Genomic DNA, 20,068 nt, shown 5'->3' on the forward strand with positions numbered 1-20,068 from the left:
TGACGTGGTTCAAAAGATTTAAATACGGCTCTGGTGAGAACTACCCAGGAAGTGAAAGGAATATTCACAGTTGTGTAATAACGATGAAAAAACAGTGAGTGAGCTTCTGGGAGACCGACCTGTGACCTGGATGTACATGGTGGCCTCGTCGTGTCCTGCCATGTTCTCGGCCTTCACCGTGACCTTGTATACGCCCGGATTTTCGTAGCGATGCTGAATGGGTTCATCTGTCACCGTCAGGTTCTGGTAGATGGCTCGAACCCCATCGCCGAGGTCCACCTGGTACTTGGTGCTGCTAGTGTCGCCCTGTTAAGGAACGAGGACTTTCAGCAGATTCAAATTGAAAAGAAGGAAGGAAAGGAAAACAGACAAGACAACAACTTTCATCCAACCTGTTCCTGGTGGATAATGAATGTGATGTCATCACCAGGCGCCACGGCCAACATCTGCCCTTTGATGCCGACCTGTAACCCTTTAGGGGGCAGCAGGGGGCAATTGTGCTGTTTGCCGCTCTGCTGCTTGTTTAGCCCCCCTTCACACAGGTTAGATATCACCTTCCTGTAACTGAAACACCGCAGAGGACAGTACAAGTGTAAGAGTACAGAGCTGTACAGCATGTCCTTAAAGGACTAGTTCAACATTGTGCGTGCAACATTTTCGGTCAAATGTCTTGTGCGTTTGTGTGCATGCACAGACCCAGTGCTGGACTCGTAGGTTTGCCCTCGGTGGCAGTCTTCGGGTGGTGAATCGGGATCGTGCCAGAAGTCAGCGAAGCAGCGATTGCCCTCCATGTGGGACCTTTCAAAACCATAGTCACTGCAGACAACACACACAGAGATATGACAGAAGTATTGACCTGCCAATTCAGCACCGTTGCACTTCATGTATGAGTGTGATTAATATATAATAGATATTATACACATGTATGTACTTTAAGATTAATTTTGTTGCCACACAATGCTACTAAAAACATAATAAAAACAACAAATTGTGCTAGTCTGAGAAAAAAATGGACAAGATGGAAGCACCGAAGCAGCGAGAAGATTGTAATATGATTACTTCCAGTTTTATGTACTGATTTAGACTATTATAAGATTCTAATATACCAATCAAAAAGGACTATTTTCCCTGGTGACTGTATACACCTATATAATAAATGTGTATGTATTAAAATAGTAAGTTTGTCATCTTTCTGCAGTTTTTAAAAAAAATGTATGCTCTAACTATTATTCTTAAATTTGATCTAACTGACATGATTGGATTTTTTTTTGATTCCCCACTGTGTCCTCTATTCGTATTCAAATACTATATATTTATTTGTGCTTTGTCTAACTATGGTTTTTGGATACAACAATCCAGGACAATCAGTCAGTGAAGAAGTCAGTGCGCACCAGTTGAAGTCTTTCTCGGTGCAGTGACAGGGTTTGGTGGTGAGGGCTGAGGTGTAGCTTTTTCCTTTGATGCAGAATGCTGTGTCCTTCCTTTTCCTGAAACTTCGCTCCTGGCCCATAATGCACTTCTGTCCCTGAGGGCGACCACAAAGAAGTGAATATTCAGTTTGAAATGGAAGCACACGTGTGTATGTACATACGTTTGCCTGTACTGCAATTATGTGAGTTCGTTACCTGCAGGTCTGTGAGCTGCCAGGAGTCGTAGTCAGCCTCAGTACACTGACGGGGGAAAGACTGCCTGAAGTCCACTTTGACCAGCTCCCAGTCTGACCTGTAGCTGATGTGGCCAAAGACACTACGAACACACACCAGATACAAAATTAACACATTATTTAATATTAAATATCAACATGTAGCTGTATGCCACTAACATCTGTCCTAACTGCTCGTCCTCTCTTAACTTAAGTTTCAAAGACAGGAACAACCCTATCTTCCTGTTACAGAAGGGATTCACATGGCTGTGTGCCAGCCACCAACACCTCTGATATTGGCTTAATCTGTACAAAAACCAAGGTGTTGGGATCTAGGCTAAGCTGCTGCTTGCATATTCACCGTAGAGACATGAGAGAGGTATCAAAATAAATGTGTTGGACAGAAGGTGAAGCGACATTTGCATGTCCCAACAGTATGTTCGCTGTTAGCTAGCAACAGATGCATGTATGTTAGCTAGCAGCAGAAGCATGTATGTCAGCTAGGAACAGATGCATGTATGTCAGCTAGCAACAGAAGCATGTATGTCAGCTAGCAACAGACGCATGTATGTTAGCTAGCAACAGACGCATGTATGTCAGCTAGCAACAGAAGCATGTATGTCAGCTAGCAACAGACGCATGTATGCTAGCTAGCAACAGACGCATGTATGTTAGCTAGCGACAGACGCATGTATGTCAGCTAGCAACAGAAGCATGTATGCTAGCTAGCAACAGACGCATGTATGTTAGCTAGCAACAGACGCATGTATGTCAGCTAGCAACAGACGCATGTATGCTAGCTAGCAACAGACGCATGTATGTCAGCTAGCAACAGACGCATGTATGTCAGCTAGCAACAGACGCATGTATGTCAGCTAGCAACAGACGCATGTATGCTAGCTAGCAACAGACACATGTATGCTAGCTAGCAACAGACGCATGTATGTTAGCTAGCAACAGACGCATGTATGTCAGCTAGCAACAGAAGCACTTCCACCGACACGGACGTGTGTGTTTGTGTTAAGCTCAGCCTTTGACTGAACTCTGAACTCAACCGAAACCGCAAATGTCCCTGTTGTGTCCCTCCAGTCTCTCTCCTTTGTCCTCTCACCTCTGTAAGAAAATTGATTCATACAGCCACGCGTCAGTTTGCGCCTTCCGGTGAATTCACATCCAATAGCATCTTTGTTAACTTTTCCCCTCTATACACATTGCTTAGCAGTCTTTTTCCGTAAGATTTGCTCATATAATACAATAATGGATAATAAGATACTTGGGCTGGGAGATATTGCCAAAAATGTTATCATGATAAATTTTATATAGTTATATCAATAATTATCATAATGAATGTTAAATAATTATTTCTTTCAAGTTTAAAGGTTGATTTTTGCTTCTGAGTGAAAGCATATTGTGGTTTTAAACTTTTCTTTATGGCCAGAACAAACGCTTGATGCCAACCAGTGGATCGCTTCACAAATCTAAGGTAGACCATTCAATACAAATATTTTTTTAAACAAATATGCATGAGTAAAATTATGTAAAATCTTTTTTCGGTCCCTTTTACTCAACAAAATAAATATCTTAATAGAAAAATTAAGTGCTAATTTGTGATTCAAATGAGTTCAATTGAACATTTATTGAACATTTGTTCTATTGTTCTTGAGGAAAATTATCTCGCGATAATTGCGCAGCCCTATAAGGTACCATTACACACAATTTTCTGATCTACATTCAATGTGTTTTGCTCATATTCACATCACCATCATCAAGTCTTCAGCCAATCCTGAACCCAACCGTTAAATGTAATCTGTGGTATCCTGATCTAAAGTTTGTTTACAGGTAGACCTGGATAACATCATTTGGATACCAAACACTCACTTGTTTGAAGACTCTGCAAGTCATGAAGAATTTCATCTTGGGGATCAACAAAGTATTCTGATTCTGAGTCATCGCCCATTTATTTGCACATAACATCAGGCTTCCTTTGACATTCAAGTCATGATGTCCATTCAGTGGTGTTGTCAACACACAGATAATCTTTATGTCAACTGTCTTGCTGCATTACATGTGGATAACTTCACTGGGAGCATTAATAAACTCTTCTTACAATACCATCTTACAGTAGTAAAGCCTTGAAGCCTCACAGAGCCGGTGTTCCCCCTCCTCTCCACTAGATGGTAATGTTTTACAATGCAATGCAGGTAATGTCTACCATTCCCATTCCTGAACTCAGTTGTCTTGTCCTGTGTGTCAGTCAGAGCATTTTTTGACAAAGACTCATGTGACGTCAGCGACTCTGACATATGCTGCTGTGCTTGTGGCGGATGGCGTTCACCTCACTGGAGTGCAAGACGAGCATGACTAACGTTGTCAGCACCGCCGTCGTCTAAGGTAAGTGATGGATGTCTCGGCTGTGGACTCGCATACGCTGCCGTTTCCCATTCTCACCCTTTAATCGGTGTTGTTTTTGTCTTGTTCATCTGGGGGTCTGTCTGCTGTTCTCCAGTCATTTTGTCTCTCTCCTCCACCTTTAGCTTTACTGGGGGGGGGGTTAAAATTAACGTTAGGCCCTATTGACCCAGCTGCTCTCACTTTCTGTGTAATGTGTTCGCAACCTGCCTTTTCAAGTAACCATCAGGTAGAGCTAACATGGCAGGCTATCCGTGATCGCTTTATTATATTTTGCCCACAGACACACATTTATTTAGAAGTGTTTACTTTCTAAACATAATAAGAGCTAAAATATTAAAGACATTAAAGCTAGATCTTCTCTACAAGACTGTGCCTCAAGGTTAGGAAAAAATGCAAATACTGTTATGTTATGTTTTAGTTATGATTTTAGTTTTATTGTACTTTGGAATATTTGCAAACTGATTTACAATTCATCAAATCACCTTAAACTGACTGCCATATAGTGCAGCTGTGCCACTGACACCTAGCAGTATCTACCCATGCAGATAGTTTTGGTTTTGTCTCCTGAGGTTTTGAGATATCCGAGATTTCTGCTGCCATCCCAATAAAAAGGTGTTTGTTTGTAGAGATTAAAGCACTGCACTTTTCCTTTAGGAAACAACGTACAGGTTTATCTGGATAATCCAAGCCCAAAGAACAGTTTTCAATGGACTTACTTTCTACTAATGAAATATCTCCTATTAAAACTGCTGAAAGGAGGATGGAAGAAACACATGAACAGATTTGCTCTAAAGCAGAATATATGTCTTCACCAAATTTGTCGTACTCATTTAGGTATGAAAGTGGTCTAGAGCTGTTGTATGAGTCATAAACAGAGTCTGCATTTCTCCACCAAGGAAAACACAAGAAACATAACAGCTCCATCAGAATGAATTTCAGGATCACCGTTTCATCATAATGGTTTGCCAGTTTACTTAGAGTTTGGGCAATGTTTATGACATGGCATTGCACAAAGCTCGGTAACTACTAGGAAAATTGTCTCATTCTAAATTAGGGTCTATAAAGCTTGAGGAAACAGCCTCTGTTGCACCCGACAGTATAACATCACCCACTATATAAAATCATCACCTCCTCTTTACCGCTTCCCATCTAAGTCATGCTTTGCTTTGGCATGACGCTTTTTGGCGTTTAACTTCACATCACACCACTGATCGTCAGTGGCAGCTGTATTAATATTTTACAGTCCCCTAAATGGATGCTGACTGAAATGTTTTTGGTGAACTGACCTTTTAAACCCTTCACATCTCTGTCCAGGGGCTTCCATTGGATATACTGTATTCTGGTGTCACACAGTAAAATTATCACTGTTAGCTTTAGTTGAAGTGTAACTCTTGCTTTGTTTGTGTGTTAATTTCTACCAGCCTCAGAGATAATTTAGCGCTTTTTTCTAGTTTTCAATAGCCACTCCAGAGCCACAAGAGCTCTATTAGTGGACAAACAACACTCCAATCAGCTCAGTGAAAAGATATCAACATTCATTAACAGAGGGAAATGTGTTCCTTTCGTTCCTCTCATTAAAACAAAGAGCTTAGAAGGAGAAAACATGAGCAGGAATGTGTTTGGAAGTCATTTCCAGCAGTGGCTTGGTACTGAATTGGATTAGATGCAGGGATTCCTTTGAGTAAAAATGTGTCTTTGTAAGTGTGTTTGTTACAAGGCATGGTACAGAGAACTAAGGCTACTTTCAGACTGCATGTAAAAATGGCCCAAATCTTTCCTAATTTCTTAGTTCATATTTGACTCAGATCTGTAACAGCGTAAACAGCACACGTCAAATGGAATCCGATCTTTTCAATTCTGATTTAAATTTGTGGTCCATCATTGTAGATGGACGTGTCACAATTCTGGTGGAAACCACTCGGTTAATACATAATAATAATACAACATGAAAGACGCTGCAAATTCAAACATGAGAACCAATGAAAAGCTGTGGCTGGAAAATGGTAAAGAAAGACATATGAAAAACATGTAAAGTGACAAAATGAATATTATTCTACATATAGCCTACCCAGATAGCAAAATTGCTGTGGCCCAGATCCGGTCCACACCTGACACTTTCATCCGGCCCACATACCGCATGGAATGATCCACACTTGTTTGCCAGATCTGGGCCGCAAGCGAGCCGTAACCACACCGCATGTCAACCAAGAACAAACCAAATAAACCAGAACTGGCTGACCTTTACCTAAAGTGACCCACGTCTGTTTTGGCCACAAGAAGGCCTGGGGTGCCACATTAGTGAGTGAAGTGGCCCGCAAAGAGTTTGCTATCTGGGTAGCTTTTTACAGAAAATATGTAATCCCTAATGTAATCATGAACATTTTCCAAGTAACTGTAACAGATTACAATTACATTTATTTTGTAATTAAATTACTTAACTAAATTACATGTAACAAGTTACTCCCCAACACTGCATACCATAACTCGTCTATGTTTGAAAGCATACAGAAACAGATGGCCAAATGTGGCCAAAGAAGAATGTGGCTGCAGTGTCAGAGAAAAGGTAAGAGCTGGCTTCCACTGCACACCAACTTTTAAATTGAAAAGGAAACGCTCACTTTACTGGCCGCCATGTTTACTTCCATACAACAGCATGCTGCATGTGAAGTCTTTGTTATTGTTCTTTTGAACATGCGGAACATGTTCAGTCTAGTCTGGTATGGGCCAAACAAAAACATCGGATCTGAGCAATGAATCCAAATTGAGCACTAAAGCCTGCAGTGTGAATGTAGCCTTAGAGAGGGAAGATGGTTTGAGCACCACAGCCTGGCGTGATGCTCTCATACAGCAGCATTATGAGTCTGTCTGGTCTCTAGTGTTTGACCAGCTGTCATTAGTATGAGTGGTATACGATCTCTGCTCCCCCACCTGTCCTTGGTACTAAGTCACTCCTCAAAGACTTCATTATGGGATGGCAGGCTGCGCCAACAAAAATCGAAATCCAGCAGCAAGGAAATAGACGCTGGCTAATCTGTCAGACATGAGCTGCCCTCAGCACCCCTCCTTGGCCGCCGAGCCTATCTCGCCAGAGCCAGACGGGCGACGTCCATATGTGTGTGTGAGTCAACCCAGAGGGTGCGTGTCTGACACATGGCAGATAATGGTGAGTGAGGCTGAGTGTTCATGTCTCTGCTCCTTGTGTGTAACTGCCTGTCTATGTGTGTTTGTGTGTGTGTGTGTGTGACCATCTCTTTGCCCTTCTCAGCGGATTACAGCTGGAAGCCGGCCTTATCTCTGGGCCAAGGCCTGGAGTCTGAGATGATGTGACAAGTCTTACTCCAGCTAACTTACTGATGGAGAGATTTGGGGAAAGGAGAGCGGGAGAGACTATACTTCTTAAAATATATGAACTCTTGAAGCTTAATATTATTACGCTTTGTGTCAATAATCAATATTCTCAATTTTGACCGTTTTCATGCTAAAGAATTGGCAGGGTTGAGGTTTGTGCTTCACCAGACGTTGAGCAGCGGACAGAAGAATCTCTCAATATAGACTCTGTGATAACAACAACATGAGTATAATGCCATGCTAGCAGCTTGCTAGCATGCTAGTAGCTTCAGGGTCAGTTTGCAGAGACCAGAAACTCTTTTAACACACACATTGGATGTGAAATTGTTCAGAAAAAAACTGAATCTGTCCTTCAACATGGTAACCTTGGGTATATTAACATGAATGTTAGCATACTGATGTTTCAAGTAAACATTTGGTATTTTAGCATGTTAGCATGATAGTCCACAAAACTTTATTATGTAACATTAAGCATTTGTCAACATTAGCAGACTCACAAGCAAACATTTAACATTTTAGCACATAAGCAATGTAGCATTAATCCTAAAGTAAAGTTGAGACTGTTGACGTCTGAGTATTAATAAAAGAACCAGTGTAAGCCTGGTCGAGCCTGAGCCAAAGAGCCGACAGCCACACAAAGAAAGTGAGACAGAAACTCAAGAGTGCACAAATACAGAGCAGGACTGTAGAAATAAAATCTAGGGGTGGAGAAAAGCGAAACAGCAAGGGAGGGCAGAGGACACGTACAGGCCTCCTCTCCCATCAACCTCTGCTGTAACGGCAATCAAACCCTCTGGAGGTGAAGAGAGAGGACGGCTTTGCAGGAAATCAGGAGTGAGACCAGCTGCTGTTAGCGCCACGAAATTGGGCGCCCTGCTCCAGCAGATTGAGAGGGAATTGTTGTGATGGGAGAGAAACTTGAGCTTGCTTGAATGCAGTGTAGGGCCAGGCAGGGCTGCCCTGTCCGACCCTCTTGGACAACTCATTAGAACCAAGCAGAGAGCGAAAAAAAAAAGGGTAAAAGGGTAAAACTATAGGAGGTGTGGGAGATATCATGTGTTTAATTTATGTCATTTACACTCATACGTGAATAGGAGCTCAGATCTAATTGAATTAATTTAAAGTCTTCAGACCATTTACGATGAATTCAACTAAACCTATGTGGACTTTCATTTTATTGTTTTGACTGCAGTCCTGAAACCGAACATTTCTCCTGCTGAAATTGTGATTTTACTCACGTCATAACCAGGGTCTCGTCTCCTGGCTCGCTCAGGAGTCCATCGACAAACACAGAGGTGCTGGTGAAGTTGTGAATGGTCCACGTCCTTCCTTCATCGATACTAAACCTGTGGAGAAACAGGTAGTGTTCAAAATCACCGGTAGGCCTACTCCAACTGAGGCATTGATGACAAATAACACAATCACAATATAGCAATTGTAAGTCGCTTTGGATAAAAGCATCAGCTAAAGAATAAATGTAAAACCAAAACCAGTGGGGTTAAACAATGGGTTAAACAATGTGATTATCAGCTCTGGGATAAGCTTTGTTGGTTAGCATCTCTAGCAGGCCAACATTAGCAGCTGTGTCCTGGTGTGCATGTAAGACTCATTTTACCGGGATCTTGTTTGAAAAAGACTCAGCTGGAAGCATTTAAAAGTCACGTTTTCAAGCGAAAGTCAGCAGCTAGAATAGAAGTCAGCTTTTGTCCACGTCAAAGTGTGTCTGTGATCATGAACTCAGAGAAACACTTAATATGAAATCAAGGACACATTTATCACCCCAAAAGAGTGATCCATCTGCTTCTGTTATTATTGTAAACTGCACATATGCCATGCGAGACAAAAAGTAAGTAAGGGGAGCAGGGCTTAGCAAAGGGTCAACCGAAGGAAGCTTTTTTTATAGGTACATTTCATATTGGTTGAAGGACAATATCCACAAGAGAATGGACTAAAAGATGAAAGAGGATGGGACAATGAGCTAGCAGGAAATTTCCACCCGTAGAAAGATACAAATGATCTAAATAACAGAACTTGAACTAGCTCTGGGATAATGGGATCATCTTTTGTGTAACATTATTTGGTATTTGATTCAAACTAAAAATGAAGACAGACAAAGCGAGCCATCTGCTCGGCTTTATTCACTGTGCCGACGACTCCTGCAGTGGCAGCAGTGCTGAGTAAATGTGACTGCGTGATGGAGAGAGATCAATGTGGAATCGAGCAGTGTGTGGTTCGCACTGCAGGCTGTGTGTGGTAATGGTGTGCTAACAAGGACTACAATGTGATAATCAGCAGGTAAACATGCACAGTAACGAGGAAACAGAATGATATACAAAGCTGCTAAAGACTCTGTTGCCATGGTAAAGGCCTCAGTATGCTTCAGACAAAGTGCTTATCAGATTGTCTGACAGTGTCACTGGCTTTCAAGGTACAGGGCAGTTTATTAGTCATTATACAGCACAAGGCTGTTTGTGTTACATTTGTTGTTCCTTCATGCTACACACACAACATATAATTAAGTGTAGGTCTATATTAAAATATGGTAACATAAAAAATAAATAGTCCCCAAATAGTCGAAGATTTGATGCTTCTGCCTGATTCGACTGTCAATCTCATAGTCGAAGCTTCGCAGCGAAACAGGGATCATGTGATTTTGATGATATGGGGGTGGTCAACGTCTGATTTTACATAGAACTAGCAATTTTTGTCCAATAAGTTCATAGACAGCCTATTACAATATACATTTCGACGTTTAATTCTGTAAATATTACGTTCCTTACGATCCTTCTTGGCCGCTACGCTCCTCCAACGAACGCCACCTGGCTCTGCCATCCCTTCACACAAAGCAATCCCAGTCCCAGCTATTCTCATCTGTGACACCACGATGGTGGAACGAGCTACCACACGCCATCAGAGCAGGGGCGTCCCTCTTCTTTTCAAGAAGCTCTTGAAAACTCATCTCTTCCGAGAACACTTCCTCTTATAACACCTCTAACTCCTAACCTCTAACATGCACTTCCTGTGCTCTTCTTCCTCTATCCCCTACAATTATCTTGTATTGATTCCACTTTTTTGTTTTGATTGCACTTTTTGTTAACTCTTACTTCCTTCCCTAGGTATTTACCCCATTGATGTGATATGAACTATGAGGTCTTACTAGTATGTATTGTCAGTTGTAGATCTCGTGCTGTATAGATGCTCTGTTGATGCTTGTATGTTGTTCCTCAAATGTAAGTCGCTTTGGATAAAAGCGTCTGCCAAATGAGTGAATGTAAAATAAACATAAAGAGCGTGAATAAATTCTAAACTGTAACCCTAACCCTGGGTCGTCAGTGCGCATGTGCAGGCGTAGCGTGTATGTGTGTGTAGGGGCAGAAGAGGAACACTCGCTGAAGAGACGGAGCTCCAGCTTCACTGGTGTTGTTCCGAGTTGTCCGCACCTCTCGGGACTTTCCACATAAAGAATATTATATCGTTTTTAAACAGCCGGCTACTTGAAATAGACCCGCGAGGAACCGTGACTGCATGCAGTTGTTGGCAGCAGGGCACGCACACAAAACTCTGTACGAGACCGGTGAATGGCAGGCGAGAGAGAGAAAAAATGGTCGACAAATAAGCCTCAGTTTAGCTTCGGCTCGCAATCTCCGCGTACAAAAACACACGATTCAACCATCAGTCGACTATAGGTAGGACTTGACGATTCTGATTCGACTATGTAAATCCTTAGTCTGGGACAGCACTACAGTTATTTCTATACATACATATAGACACGTAAACATTCCACAGTGCATTTGATGAATTTGCGTCTGTCGTGAATGTAAACAACAGCGACCAGATGATAATATGAAAGTTTCATCTTCACAATAAACAGTCTGACATTTGGGAAACAGAGTCCTTCTTGACTGTGTTTGAGTCCACCTCCTCTCATCTTGCCGGAGTCTTGCGCTGACAGCCAAGTGCTTGATCCGGGATGTTGATGGTGCAGTTCTCTGTAACAATGTGGGCACAGCAGTTTCTGAATTCCATTGTCTGGTCAACATGAGTCCCATTTTGTCCAGACCGGATCTCTAGGAGCAGAATAAGTCTTTCCTGGCTCTCTTTCCTCTCCTCTGAGCGATAACCGCACCCACCGTGGTGCCTGGTCTCGTTGTTTGGGCCGGGTAGATTGTGGTCTGCTGCTCTTTGATCCAAAAACCCAGTAGCCATCTTCCAATGACTGTATTTATGTCAGTGGTAACGCATGTTTTGGCAACAAAGCTGGAAAAACCAGATAAAAAACAAAAGTGTATCGAAGTTTGAAGGCAGTATCAGGAGGTTGTTGGTCCCGACTATTTTGTAACTTTGTTACTAACTGTACGGAGGTGTGAAAGTAGACAGGGTGTCAATTTCCCTCAAGCTCTCTTTATTCATTCTTCGCACAGATTCTTTTCACATGTATAGCCGACTTCAACACCAAGAAAACATTCGAGAAGAGACTGTCCAATGGTGTCCCCATCTGTCTTCCTGCCGAGACTACAAAGATATTTAACAGACTTCTAACTAACAGAATTCTTGGAAAGAGATCAGAAATGCAGGGAGATGCAGCCAGGAGGAGGCTATGATGGAAGGCTTTATGCCCCGCTTTTAAGTGTGGTCATTTGGAACAGCGATAAACACTTTTGCCCTTAAATAGGATTAGCTTTCATACTGATGATTCAAATTCCAAAACTAATTAGTAACACCCCGAACATTCTATCAGTAAATGTTCCATACTTGTATAGCGCCTTTCTAGTCTTTTCGACCACTCAAAGCGCTTTTACACTACATCTGCATTCACCAGTCATACACATTCATACACTGAGCCTAAGTGCTCAAACAGAAACTAACATTCACACTCATACACTGGCGGAACAGCCGCCAGGGGCAAACCAGGGATTGAACCGCCGATCTTCCGATTAACGGCGAACCCGCTCTATCTCCTGAGCCACAGCCGCACTATCAGTATCAGCGACTAGTTACCCTTGAGCAAGGCACTAAACAACCTATTTTCATCCTACAGCCAAGGACAACTACAGCCTTCTACATACCGATGTCCCTCAGTCACACATCCAATTATATCTCATTTCCTCCAGCTAATACCCGCGGAATTATTAGAAATGGATGGAGTGATAGCCCTGTAATCAAATAGATTAGCGAGCCGAACTTATAATTATGCTCCATGCCACACACCAGCCTTTACTCCATTCCTCCAGTGCTATGAAGAAACCTTAAAACAAGACTTATTGTACATGGATCCAATCATAAATCATAAGTGTACATAACACAATCCTGTCCAGCCGCCGTGTTATGGTGACATCTCATTTCTCAGCCTGCTGGCTTTCCATAATTAACTAATATGAATGCATTGTCTGAGTTACCCAGTGTTAAAAAAAACTGTGAGAGGAGCTGGGGAATTACATGAAATGATTTCAGTGTGTGACTTTTAAAAGGCTAGATGCGCAGCTCTTCAAGCGGCCTTGCAAATGGCATTCCTTTGATGTACACAGTTGTAGATAGCCTAACCCCGCTTGGGGACATGGTGTAATTATTTCAGAGACTCTGGCACTGCGGAGTCGGGGAACAAGTCTTGTTTTCAGGATGTAGAAAGCATTATGAGTGTCTAAATGCTGGGGACTTGACTTGGTGAATGAGCATTTCAGGTCAAGAGGGGTTCTTCACAGAGACAAGGGCTCTCCTGGCTCTCCTCTAAATGCCTCTCTTGCTACAGCTTGCCTTGTCCTCAGTCTTTCTCTGTCTATTGCTGTAGTTCTCTTTCTCTAGCCTTCCTACCGTTTCCTTTTTTCTGTCAGCTCTGTCCACACAGTCTCATTAAAAGCGCTTATTCTTAAAGAGTAGAACTCCGTACTTTATGTAGTATGAAGAACAAAATCCCTGCTGCCCTGACTTCTAAGTCTTCTAGAGCTGGAGGATGGCAGGAGGATGAAACGTTGGATACTACTGTGTAAAATAAATCAAAATATTACCTGTGAGTAACAAGGCTAATAAAACTTAATATAATCTAATATTACATGAGTTACTTTGCAAAACAGATGAAAGAAAGAAGAACATCGTTTAATATCATTTGCAGCTCACCCTAAAAAAAACATGATTTAGGATAATAAACAAAAAAATATCTGTTTTTGCAAAAGAATGCCTCAAATATGTTGCCCAGCTTAATCAGGAATCATATTAATTAATACTTGCATGCAGTGAATGCAATTTATTCTCTATTCTCATGCTATGAGGTCATTTGATTAAACAAAATTCATTTAAAAATATGCACCATGACAACAAAGACTCTGAAATAATGGTCTTTCAACTACATTCAACACAAGGCCCTGTGGCCCTGTGTCAACATCAGGTGAAAGAGCAGGACCCACGGACCTTATCATGTCAGTAGATGTGCTGTAGTAGTGCATAGTCCAGTAACACAAAGCTACAAATAATCAAATGACCATAAAGAATGGCCGCACAGTAAACCTGTTTTTTTTTTGCCCCGGGCAGTTCCCACTTTTCTTGCTTTGAATAGGATCAAAAACGGGGCTTGACAATGTTTACTGATCTGTTGGGAGACCACTTGGAATTGCAACCTATAACCATTATAACAGTGAAGTTGCAGTTTTTCAATAGAGACTAATTAGAGCAGGCGTGTAAGAAATCAATGTGCGAAACACTAGGATAACATCGCTGTTCGTTCATTGGTTTTTTTGGCTTGAGAACAATGCTTTTCAGTCTCTCACAAAAAACACTGTGCTCCATTATGGAGCAGTTGAGAAAGAAAGAATTATTGGGGGTCATGAAACTAAGATGAGAGTTTCTGGCTGCACAAAATTGAACGCAGGCCAGGGAGAGTTTTGGAGGCCAGAAATCTCAGCACCTGATGAGGTGATAACAATACGGTCATCTTGTGTAATGAAGTGGTAAAAATTGTGCTCATCTCACTTTGAAGAAGTTGCCTTTTCTCACGCTTTCACAGCTCTCCACGGTCTTTACGACATGTTTTCCACCACACTGCCAGAGCCTTTGGGGTTATTGATTTAGCTGAGGCATGAGAGAGGAAAAAAACGTGAAGGACAAGTTCACAGAGGGACAGATGAGGGCCCCGCTGAAAGGTCATTAGATTTAGGTCTGTGATAAATGTTTTTCTGAGTACTCCCTTATCTGTGGTTTCTCATTATTTCATCCTTATTTATTAAGGTTGATGTGATAACATCTTGCTGAGCTTAAAATAGTCTGCGTGAGCTGTGAGAGAGGGGGATGATCTTAAATGATTTTGAAGGGTACAGTGCTAGACCGGGAACTAACTGATCTTTCCCTGTATAGAAGCTCTGAAGCCTGTACCAACACTCCATGCACTGATTTTTTGGGCTTTGACGGGTCAGTTCACCCAAATTAATCATAATAATAAAAAAAGCAGCAATAATGGTATAATGCTTGAAATGTAAATAAACTATTTTAATTAAACACTCAGCAACCAGTAGATGTGATTGTTCTCCCTGTGTGAATTTGGGTGGGGCCCTTCCTGGCTCTCCTCCCTAGACTCCAATAATCTAATCACCTGCTGCTCCTCTGCGCAGCTGACGACCATCTATAATCAGTTTACACACTGGCTCAACACTCTATTCCTTGACAAATTGTCTGTTCACCTCAGTGGTATTCATGCTCTGGCCAAAACTTTGAGACAGTACTTTGAATAGTGCCCTTTTTCTAGCTGCATGACTTTTCCCCGAGGCCTCGTTTGCTTGCGTGCTTCAGGTTATTGGATCTGGAGAAGGAGAGCGCCATTGTCTGCCGTGTTGGGTTTTTGCCCTGCTACTGCCCGCTACCCCGCTCATAGAAATTCCCCACCAGAAGATCGTCACTGCACATTCTCCTGTCAAATAAACCTTTAAACTTCAGTCTCTCTGTCTGCATCTATACCCACATTTTATATCCAATCAATAAATCAAATGCTCTGACACAGAAAGGAAAACAATCCAGTATCTGTAGCTGTTGAAAGGACTGTAATAAGCGCCGGATGAAATGATTTCATGAAATCTCTTGCTTATTCTCCAATGTTGCCTACCCAAGCTTTTAGATGTTTAATATGGTTAAAGCAGTGATCAACGATACACTTACAGTATCTGCCGTCCACAGCAGATTTAGACTTTATAAAAAGCATCTCCTTCAGTTCATTAAATCCCTGTAGCGTTTGAAAGCAGCGGGACTCACAGGTTGATTGGTAGCCTCCTCCCAACTGTCTTTGTAGCAAAAGTGGTGCTCCATGTTTTATTGTTGAATTGCATCACGTGTTATACTGAATTATGACTGATTGATGTGATCACGGTAAAGCTGAACGATTGTTGCCTGCATCTCTGCGATTGGCTCAGCTGTTTCAGAGGGACGAGACCAGTGATGCGATTGGCTGGCGATGTCTTGAATCACCCTCTGATCTATATTCCACTTCGTTCAGCTGTTTTGCACATTCATGAATCAAAATTGAAACCCTATTTTAATTGACACCTACGCTGTCAATTAAAATAGGGTGCCAAGGCAAAGCCAGGGTAATAATGATGATGCATGACGACGTCAACACGATCAATTGTATATATGCAGGTTAACAAACCTTTCAGCCTGGCTTTTGGTTGTCTTTGTTTTATGACTATGACTAATGTTTTTTAAAAGAAAGTCAAGAACATAATGATCTCAGCCAGTCTCGTCATTGATACAGACGAGTCAGTCTCGTCATTGATACAGTGATACAACAGTAATCTTACTTGAGGATCTTGAGGGGAATAGAGGTGTCCTTGATGGCAACAATGACCCCACCATGGTCCAGGTACAGGATGTGATGCTCCTCCTCGAAAACCTAGAAAGGTGTAACATGAAAAGGTTGGGGGGTGGTTTATCTTCAAAATGTATCATCCAAGTTGTACAAGCCATACTAAAAAAAACAGTGTGGAGTAAAAGAAACCTGGGGAGATTGGATTTTATATCTCTGCAGGTTGTGAGAAGTTAGGAGGGGGACAGCAGAGAGGGGGGTGCAGAGTGGAGAGAGGGGAAAAGAGAGGCACAGGAGGACGTGAAGTACCTGTCTCCACGTCTTCCCGCAGTCTGAAGTGATGTACATCTCTTCCTTATACTCCACTAGCTTGGAACCAAGGTTACCTGGAGGAAAGACGAGGAATTGAAAATTTCATCAGACAGGGAGGCTCACATGAGGCATGCAACAACAACAGATTCAAAGAGAGGGGAGAACACAGAGAGAACAGATCTGAGGAGACTAGATAGTGAATAAGCAAACAGACAGGACATTGCAGATGTCCAGGGTTCCTCCTAAGAACTCCTTATTGCTTTACTTTCCCTTTAGCAACTTACCAAATGGGAAGACGGGCATTGGAAAATTGTACCTAATGAACCTAAAAATGTGTTAAATATGCTTAAATATGACAGAAAAGGTGGGTTTGCTTTGTTTGATCAGAAAAATGTCTATGTCATGTCTGTCTGTTAGAAATAAGATTCAAGAAATAAGATTAATTGAGGTCAATGACTGCCCAGAGAAGAAAACTAGAAATGATAAAGTTAGGGAAAAAAAAATCAAACAGTAAAGTCAAAAGGTTCAGTCAAAAAAATAGACTTATTAACAAATCATTTTTTTAATTTTCGCGTTGTCATCGTTTTAACCCCTTCCTATTTAACTGCTCAAGAACATACTCAGCAAATAGGCTGGACGCTTTCCCTAATCCTATGAGAATTGATTCAAAACCTGATTTGTAGCTGATGAGTTTCATAAGTGCAATACAGAAAATGACATTACTTTTATTCAGGGTCTCAGAGGATTTTGGATTTTGGAGGGTGGTATATAGAACCCATACAAATGATTAAAACTTTACTGAATGTAAATTAGTCAGCAAGGGAAATCTATAATATGGGTAAATTGTAGCTACACTACCTATTTTTTAACAGTTACAATTGCAACATAAAAAACATAATAAAATCTATTCAAAGACATAAGTCCTGAGCCTAGGGATAGAATTAGGACTGTTTTTGTCTGACTATTAAGTGACTTTGTGTTTGAAAAGAACGAAGTATACAGCAAATTGAGAAGAGCAAACATTTTGGTGTTAGTGAAATTTGAGTGAATGTAGAGTTATATCTACTCTGATACAGTCAGATCCATTACATTTGACTCTCAGTTGATGAGGAACTTGTATAAAAACAAAGTGTCACTGAATCAAACCTGTAAGTGTAATTGTATAAATATTAACTCTGAACATCTTACTCTTAACTCTGATCCTGGCTTTTACACGTTAAGTGTTAATGTCACCCCGGCCCCGCTGCGTAGGCCTACACACACCAATTTGTTGAAGCCAGGAGAGTCTTCCTGAAAGTACCCCACTGACTGCTGGGAAATTGTTACTGTGCTTTTGACCTGGGTCTAAACTTAAAGACTGGGTTTTAGCCTCTTCGTCAGCGTGTCTGCCTCACATGCCTGAGATTACTGGTTTGTGTCAGGACCGTGCAAGTATGTTCTCAGGGGCAGCCGGTTACACTGGCACCTGGTCATTTTGCAATGGTGAGCCACCATAACTTAGAGTCACGTCACCACATTGTCAGTAGCCGCCCTAATAGACTAGTTGGAATAAGAAGTGACTGGCATTGCATCATCAGTATCCTTTTTGTAACATTTTTTAAGTAAAGCTGACATTCCTTGAAGTAATAGCTGGTTAGTTATATTGTACAACTTTTGTATTATTGTTATTTTAGATTATTATGTACACTACCGTTCAAAAGTTTGGGGTCACCCAGACAATTTCATGTTTTCCATGAAAACACTTTTATTCATCAAATGAGTTGCAAAATGAATAGAAAATATAGTCAAGACATCGACGAGGTTAGAAATACAGATTTTTATTTGAAATAATAATTTTGTCCTTCAAACTTTGCTTTCGTCAAAGAATCCTCCATTTTGCAGCAATTACAGCCTTGCAGACCTTTGGCATTCTAGCTGTCAATTTTTTGAGGTAATCTGAAGAAACTTCCCCCCACGCTTCCTGAAGCACCTCCCACAAGTTGGAGTGGCTTGATGGGCACTTCTTACGTACCATACGGTCAAGCTGCTCCCACAACAGCTCAAAAGGGTTGAGATCTGGTGACTGCGCTGGCCACTCCATTACAGACAGAATACCAGCTGACTGCTAAATATTTCTTGCATAGTTTGGGGGTGTGCTTTGGGTCATTGTCCTGTTGTAGGAGGAAACTGGCTCCATTCAAGCGCTGTCCGCAGGGTATGGCATGGCGTTGCAAAATGGAGTGATAGCCTTCCCTATTCAAAATCCCTTTTATCTTGTACAAATCTCCCACTTTACCAGCACCAAAGCAGCCCCAGACCATCACATTACCTCCACCATGCTTGACAGATGGCATCTCCTCCAGCATCTGTTCACTTGGTCTGCGTCTCAAAATGGTCTTCTGTGTGATCCAAACACCTCAAACTTGGATTTGTCTGTCCATAACACTTTTTTCCAATCTTCCTTGGTCCAATGTCTGTGTTCTTTTGCCCAGCTTAATCATTTCCTTTCATTGGCCAGTCTCAGATATGGCTTTTTCTTTGCCACTCTGCCTAGAAGGCCAGCATCCCGGAGTCGCCTCTTCATTGTGGACGTTGAGACTGGCGTTTTGCGGGTACCATTTAATGAAGCTGCCGGCTGAGCACCTGTGAGGCGTCTATTTCTCAGACTAGAGACTCCAATGTACTTGTCCTCTTGCTTAGTTGTGCACCCGGGCCTCCCACTTCTCTTTCTATTCTGGTTAGAGCCCGTTTGTGCTCTTGTCTGAAGAGAGCAGTACACACCGTAGTTGGAAATCTAGCAGAAAGTTCTCTTTATCTGGCCATTTTGAGAGTTTAATCGAACCCACAAATGCTGATGCGCCAGATACTCAACTAGCTCAAAGGAAGGCCGGTTTTATAGCTTCTGTAATCAGCACAACAGGTTTTAGTTGTGCTAACATAATTGCACAAGGGTTTTGTAATCATCAATTAGCCTTTTAACACAATTAGCTAACACAATGTACCATTAGAACACAAGAGTGATGGTTGCTGGAAATGGGCCTCTGTACACCTATGTAGATATTCCATTAAATATCAGCTGTTTCCACCTAGAATATTCATTTACCACATTAATAATGTCTAGACTGAATTTCTGATTAATTTAATTTTATCTTCATTGATTAAAACAGTGCTTTTCTTTAAAAAATAAGGACATTTCTAAGTGACCCCAAACTTTTGAACGGTATATTATTAAAATCGTTGAATATTACTCAATTTTTATAAGTAATCAGTTGTATAATGTATTTAAAAATGTTAGGTAGACTTTACCTAATTCTTTTTAGAATATTATAGTTAATACATTTAGGTACCCTTCACTTGTACTCAGACAACTAGAATGCAAATTGTTACCTCATGTTTATTGAGTAAATTCTATAAGCTGGTTCTTACAGTGTAGATTTACATCTGTGATTGGTATTGACAATACTTTTCACACACCACTTCTCCATCCAAACCCAGCCTATTGGTTTCTATTACTGGAGTTTTACCGCAGTTTGTTTATACGAGGGCTTTCAGGTCTCAGACCTCTCTGGGATCTGACGTCACAATGTTAGAGAACA

At 41.5% G+C, this 20,068-nt stretch overlaps 1 protein-coding gene across 1 annotated transcript in view; it reads right to left on the bottom strand.

The window, feature by feature from the left end:
• The window catches only part of LOC123980778 (VPS10 domain-containing receptor SorCS2-like), a 232,554-nt gene that overhangs the window by 10,972 nt on the left and 201,514 nt on the right, over positions 1–20,068 (bottom strand). Inside the window, exons 11-18 of the mRNA XM_046065324.1 lie at positions 16,491–16,567; positions 16,177–16,268; positions 8,641–8,748; positions 1,626–1,746; positions 1,392–1,525; positions 697–816; positions 393–564; positions 120–306 (exon numbers count right to left, since the gene is read on the bottom strand). Coding sequence (XP_045921280.1) covers positions 120–306; positions 393–564; positions 697–816; positions 1,392–1,525; positions 1,626–1,746; positions 8,641–8,748; positions 16,177–16,268; positions 16,491–16,567 — 1,011 coding nt within the window. The remainder of the gene's footprint in view (positions 1–119; positions 307–392; positions 565–696; positions 817–1,391; positions 1,526–1,625; positions 1,747–8,640; positions 8,749–16,176; positions 16,269–16,490; positions 16,568–20,068) is intronic.

The sequence above is a fragment of the Micropterus dolomieu genome, linkage group LG12 (genome assembly GCF_021292245.1).
Source record: "Micropterus dolomieu isolate WLL.071019.BEF.003 ecotype Adirondacks linkage group LG12, ASM2129224v1, whole genome shotgun sequence".
NCBI classification, from domain to species: domain Eukaryota; kingdom Metazoa; phylum Chordata; class Actinopteri; order Centrarchiformes; family Centrarchidae; genus Micropterus; species Micropterus dolomieu.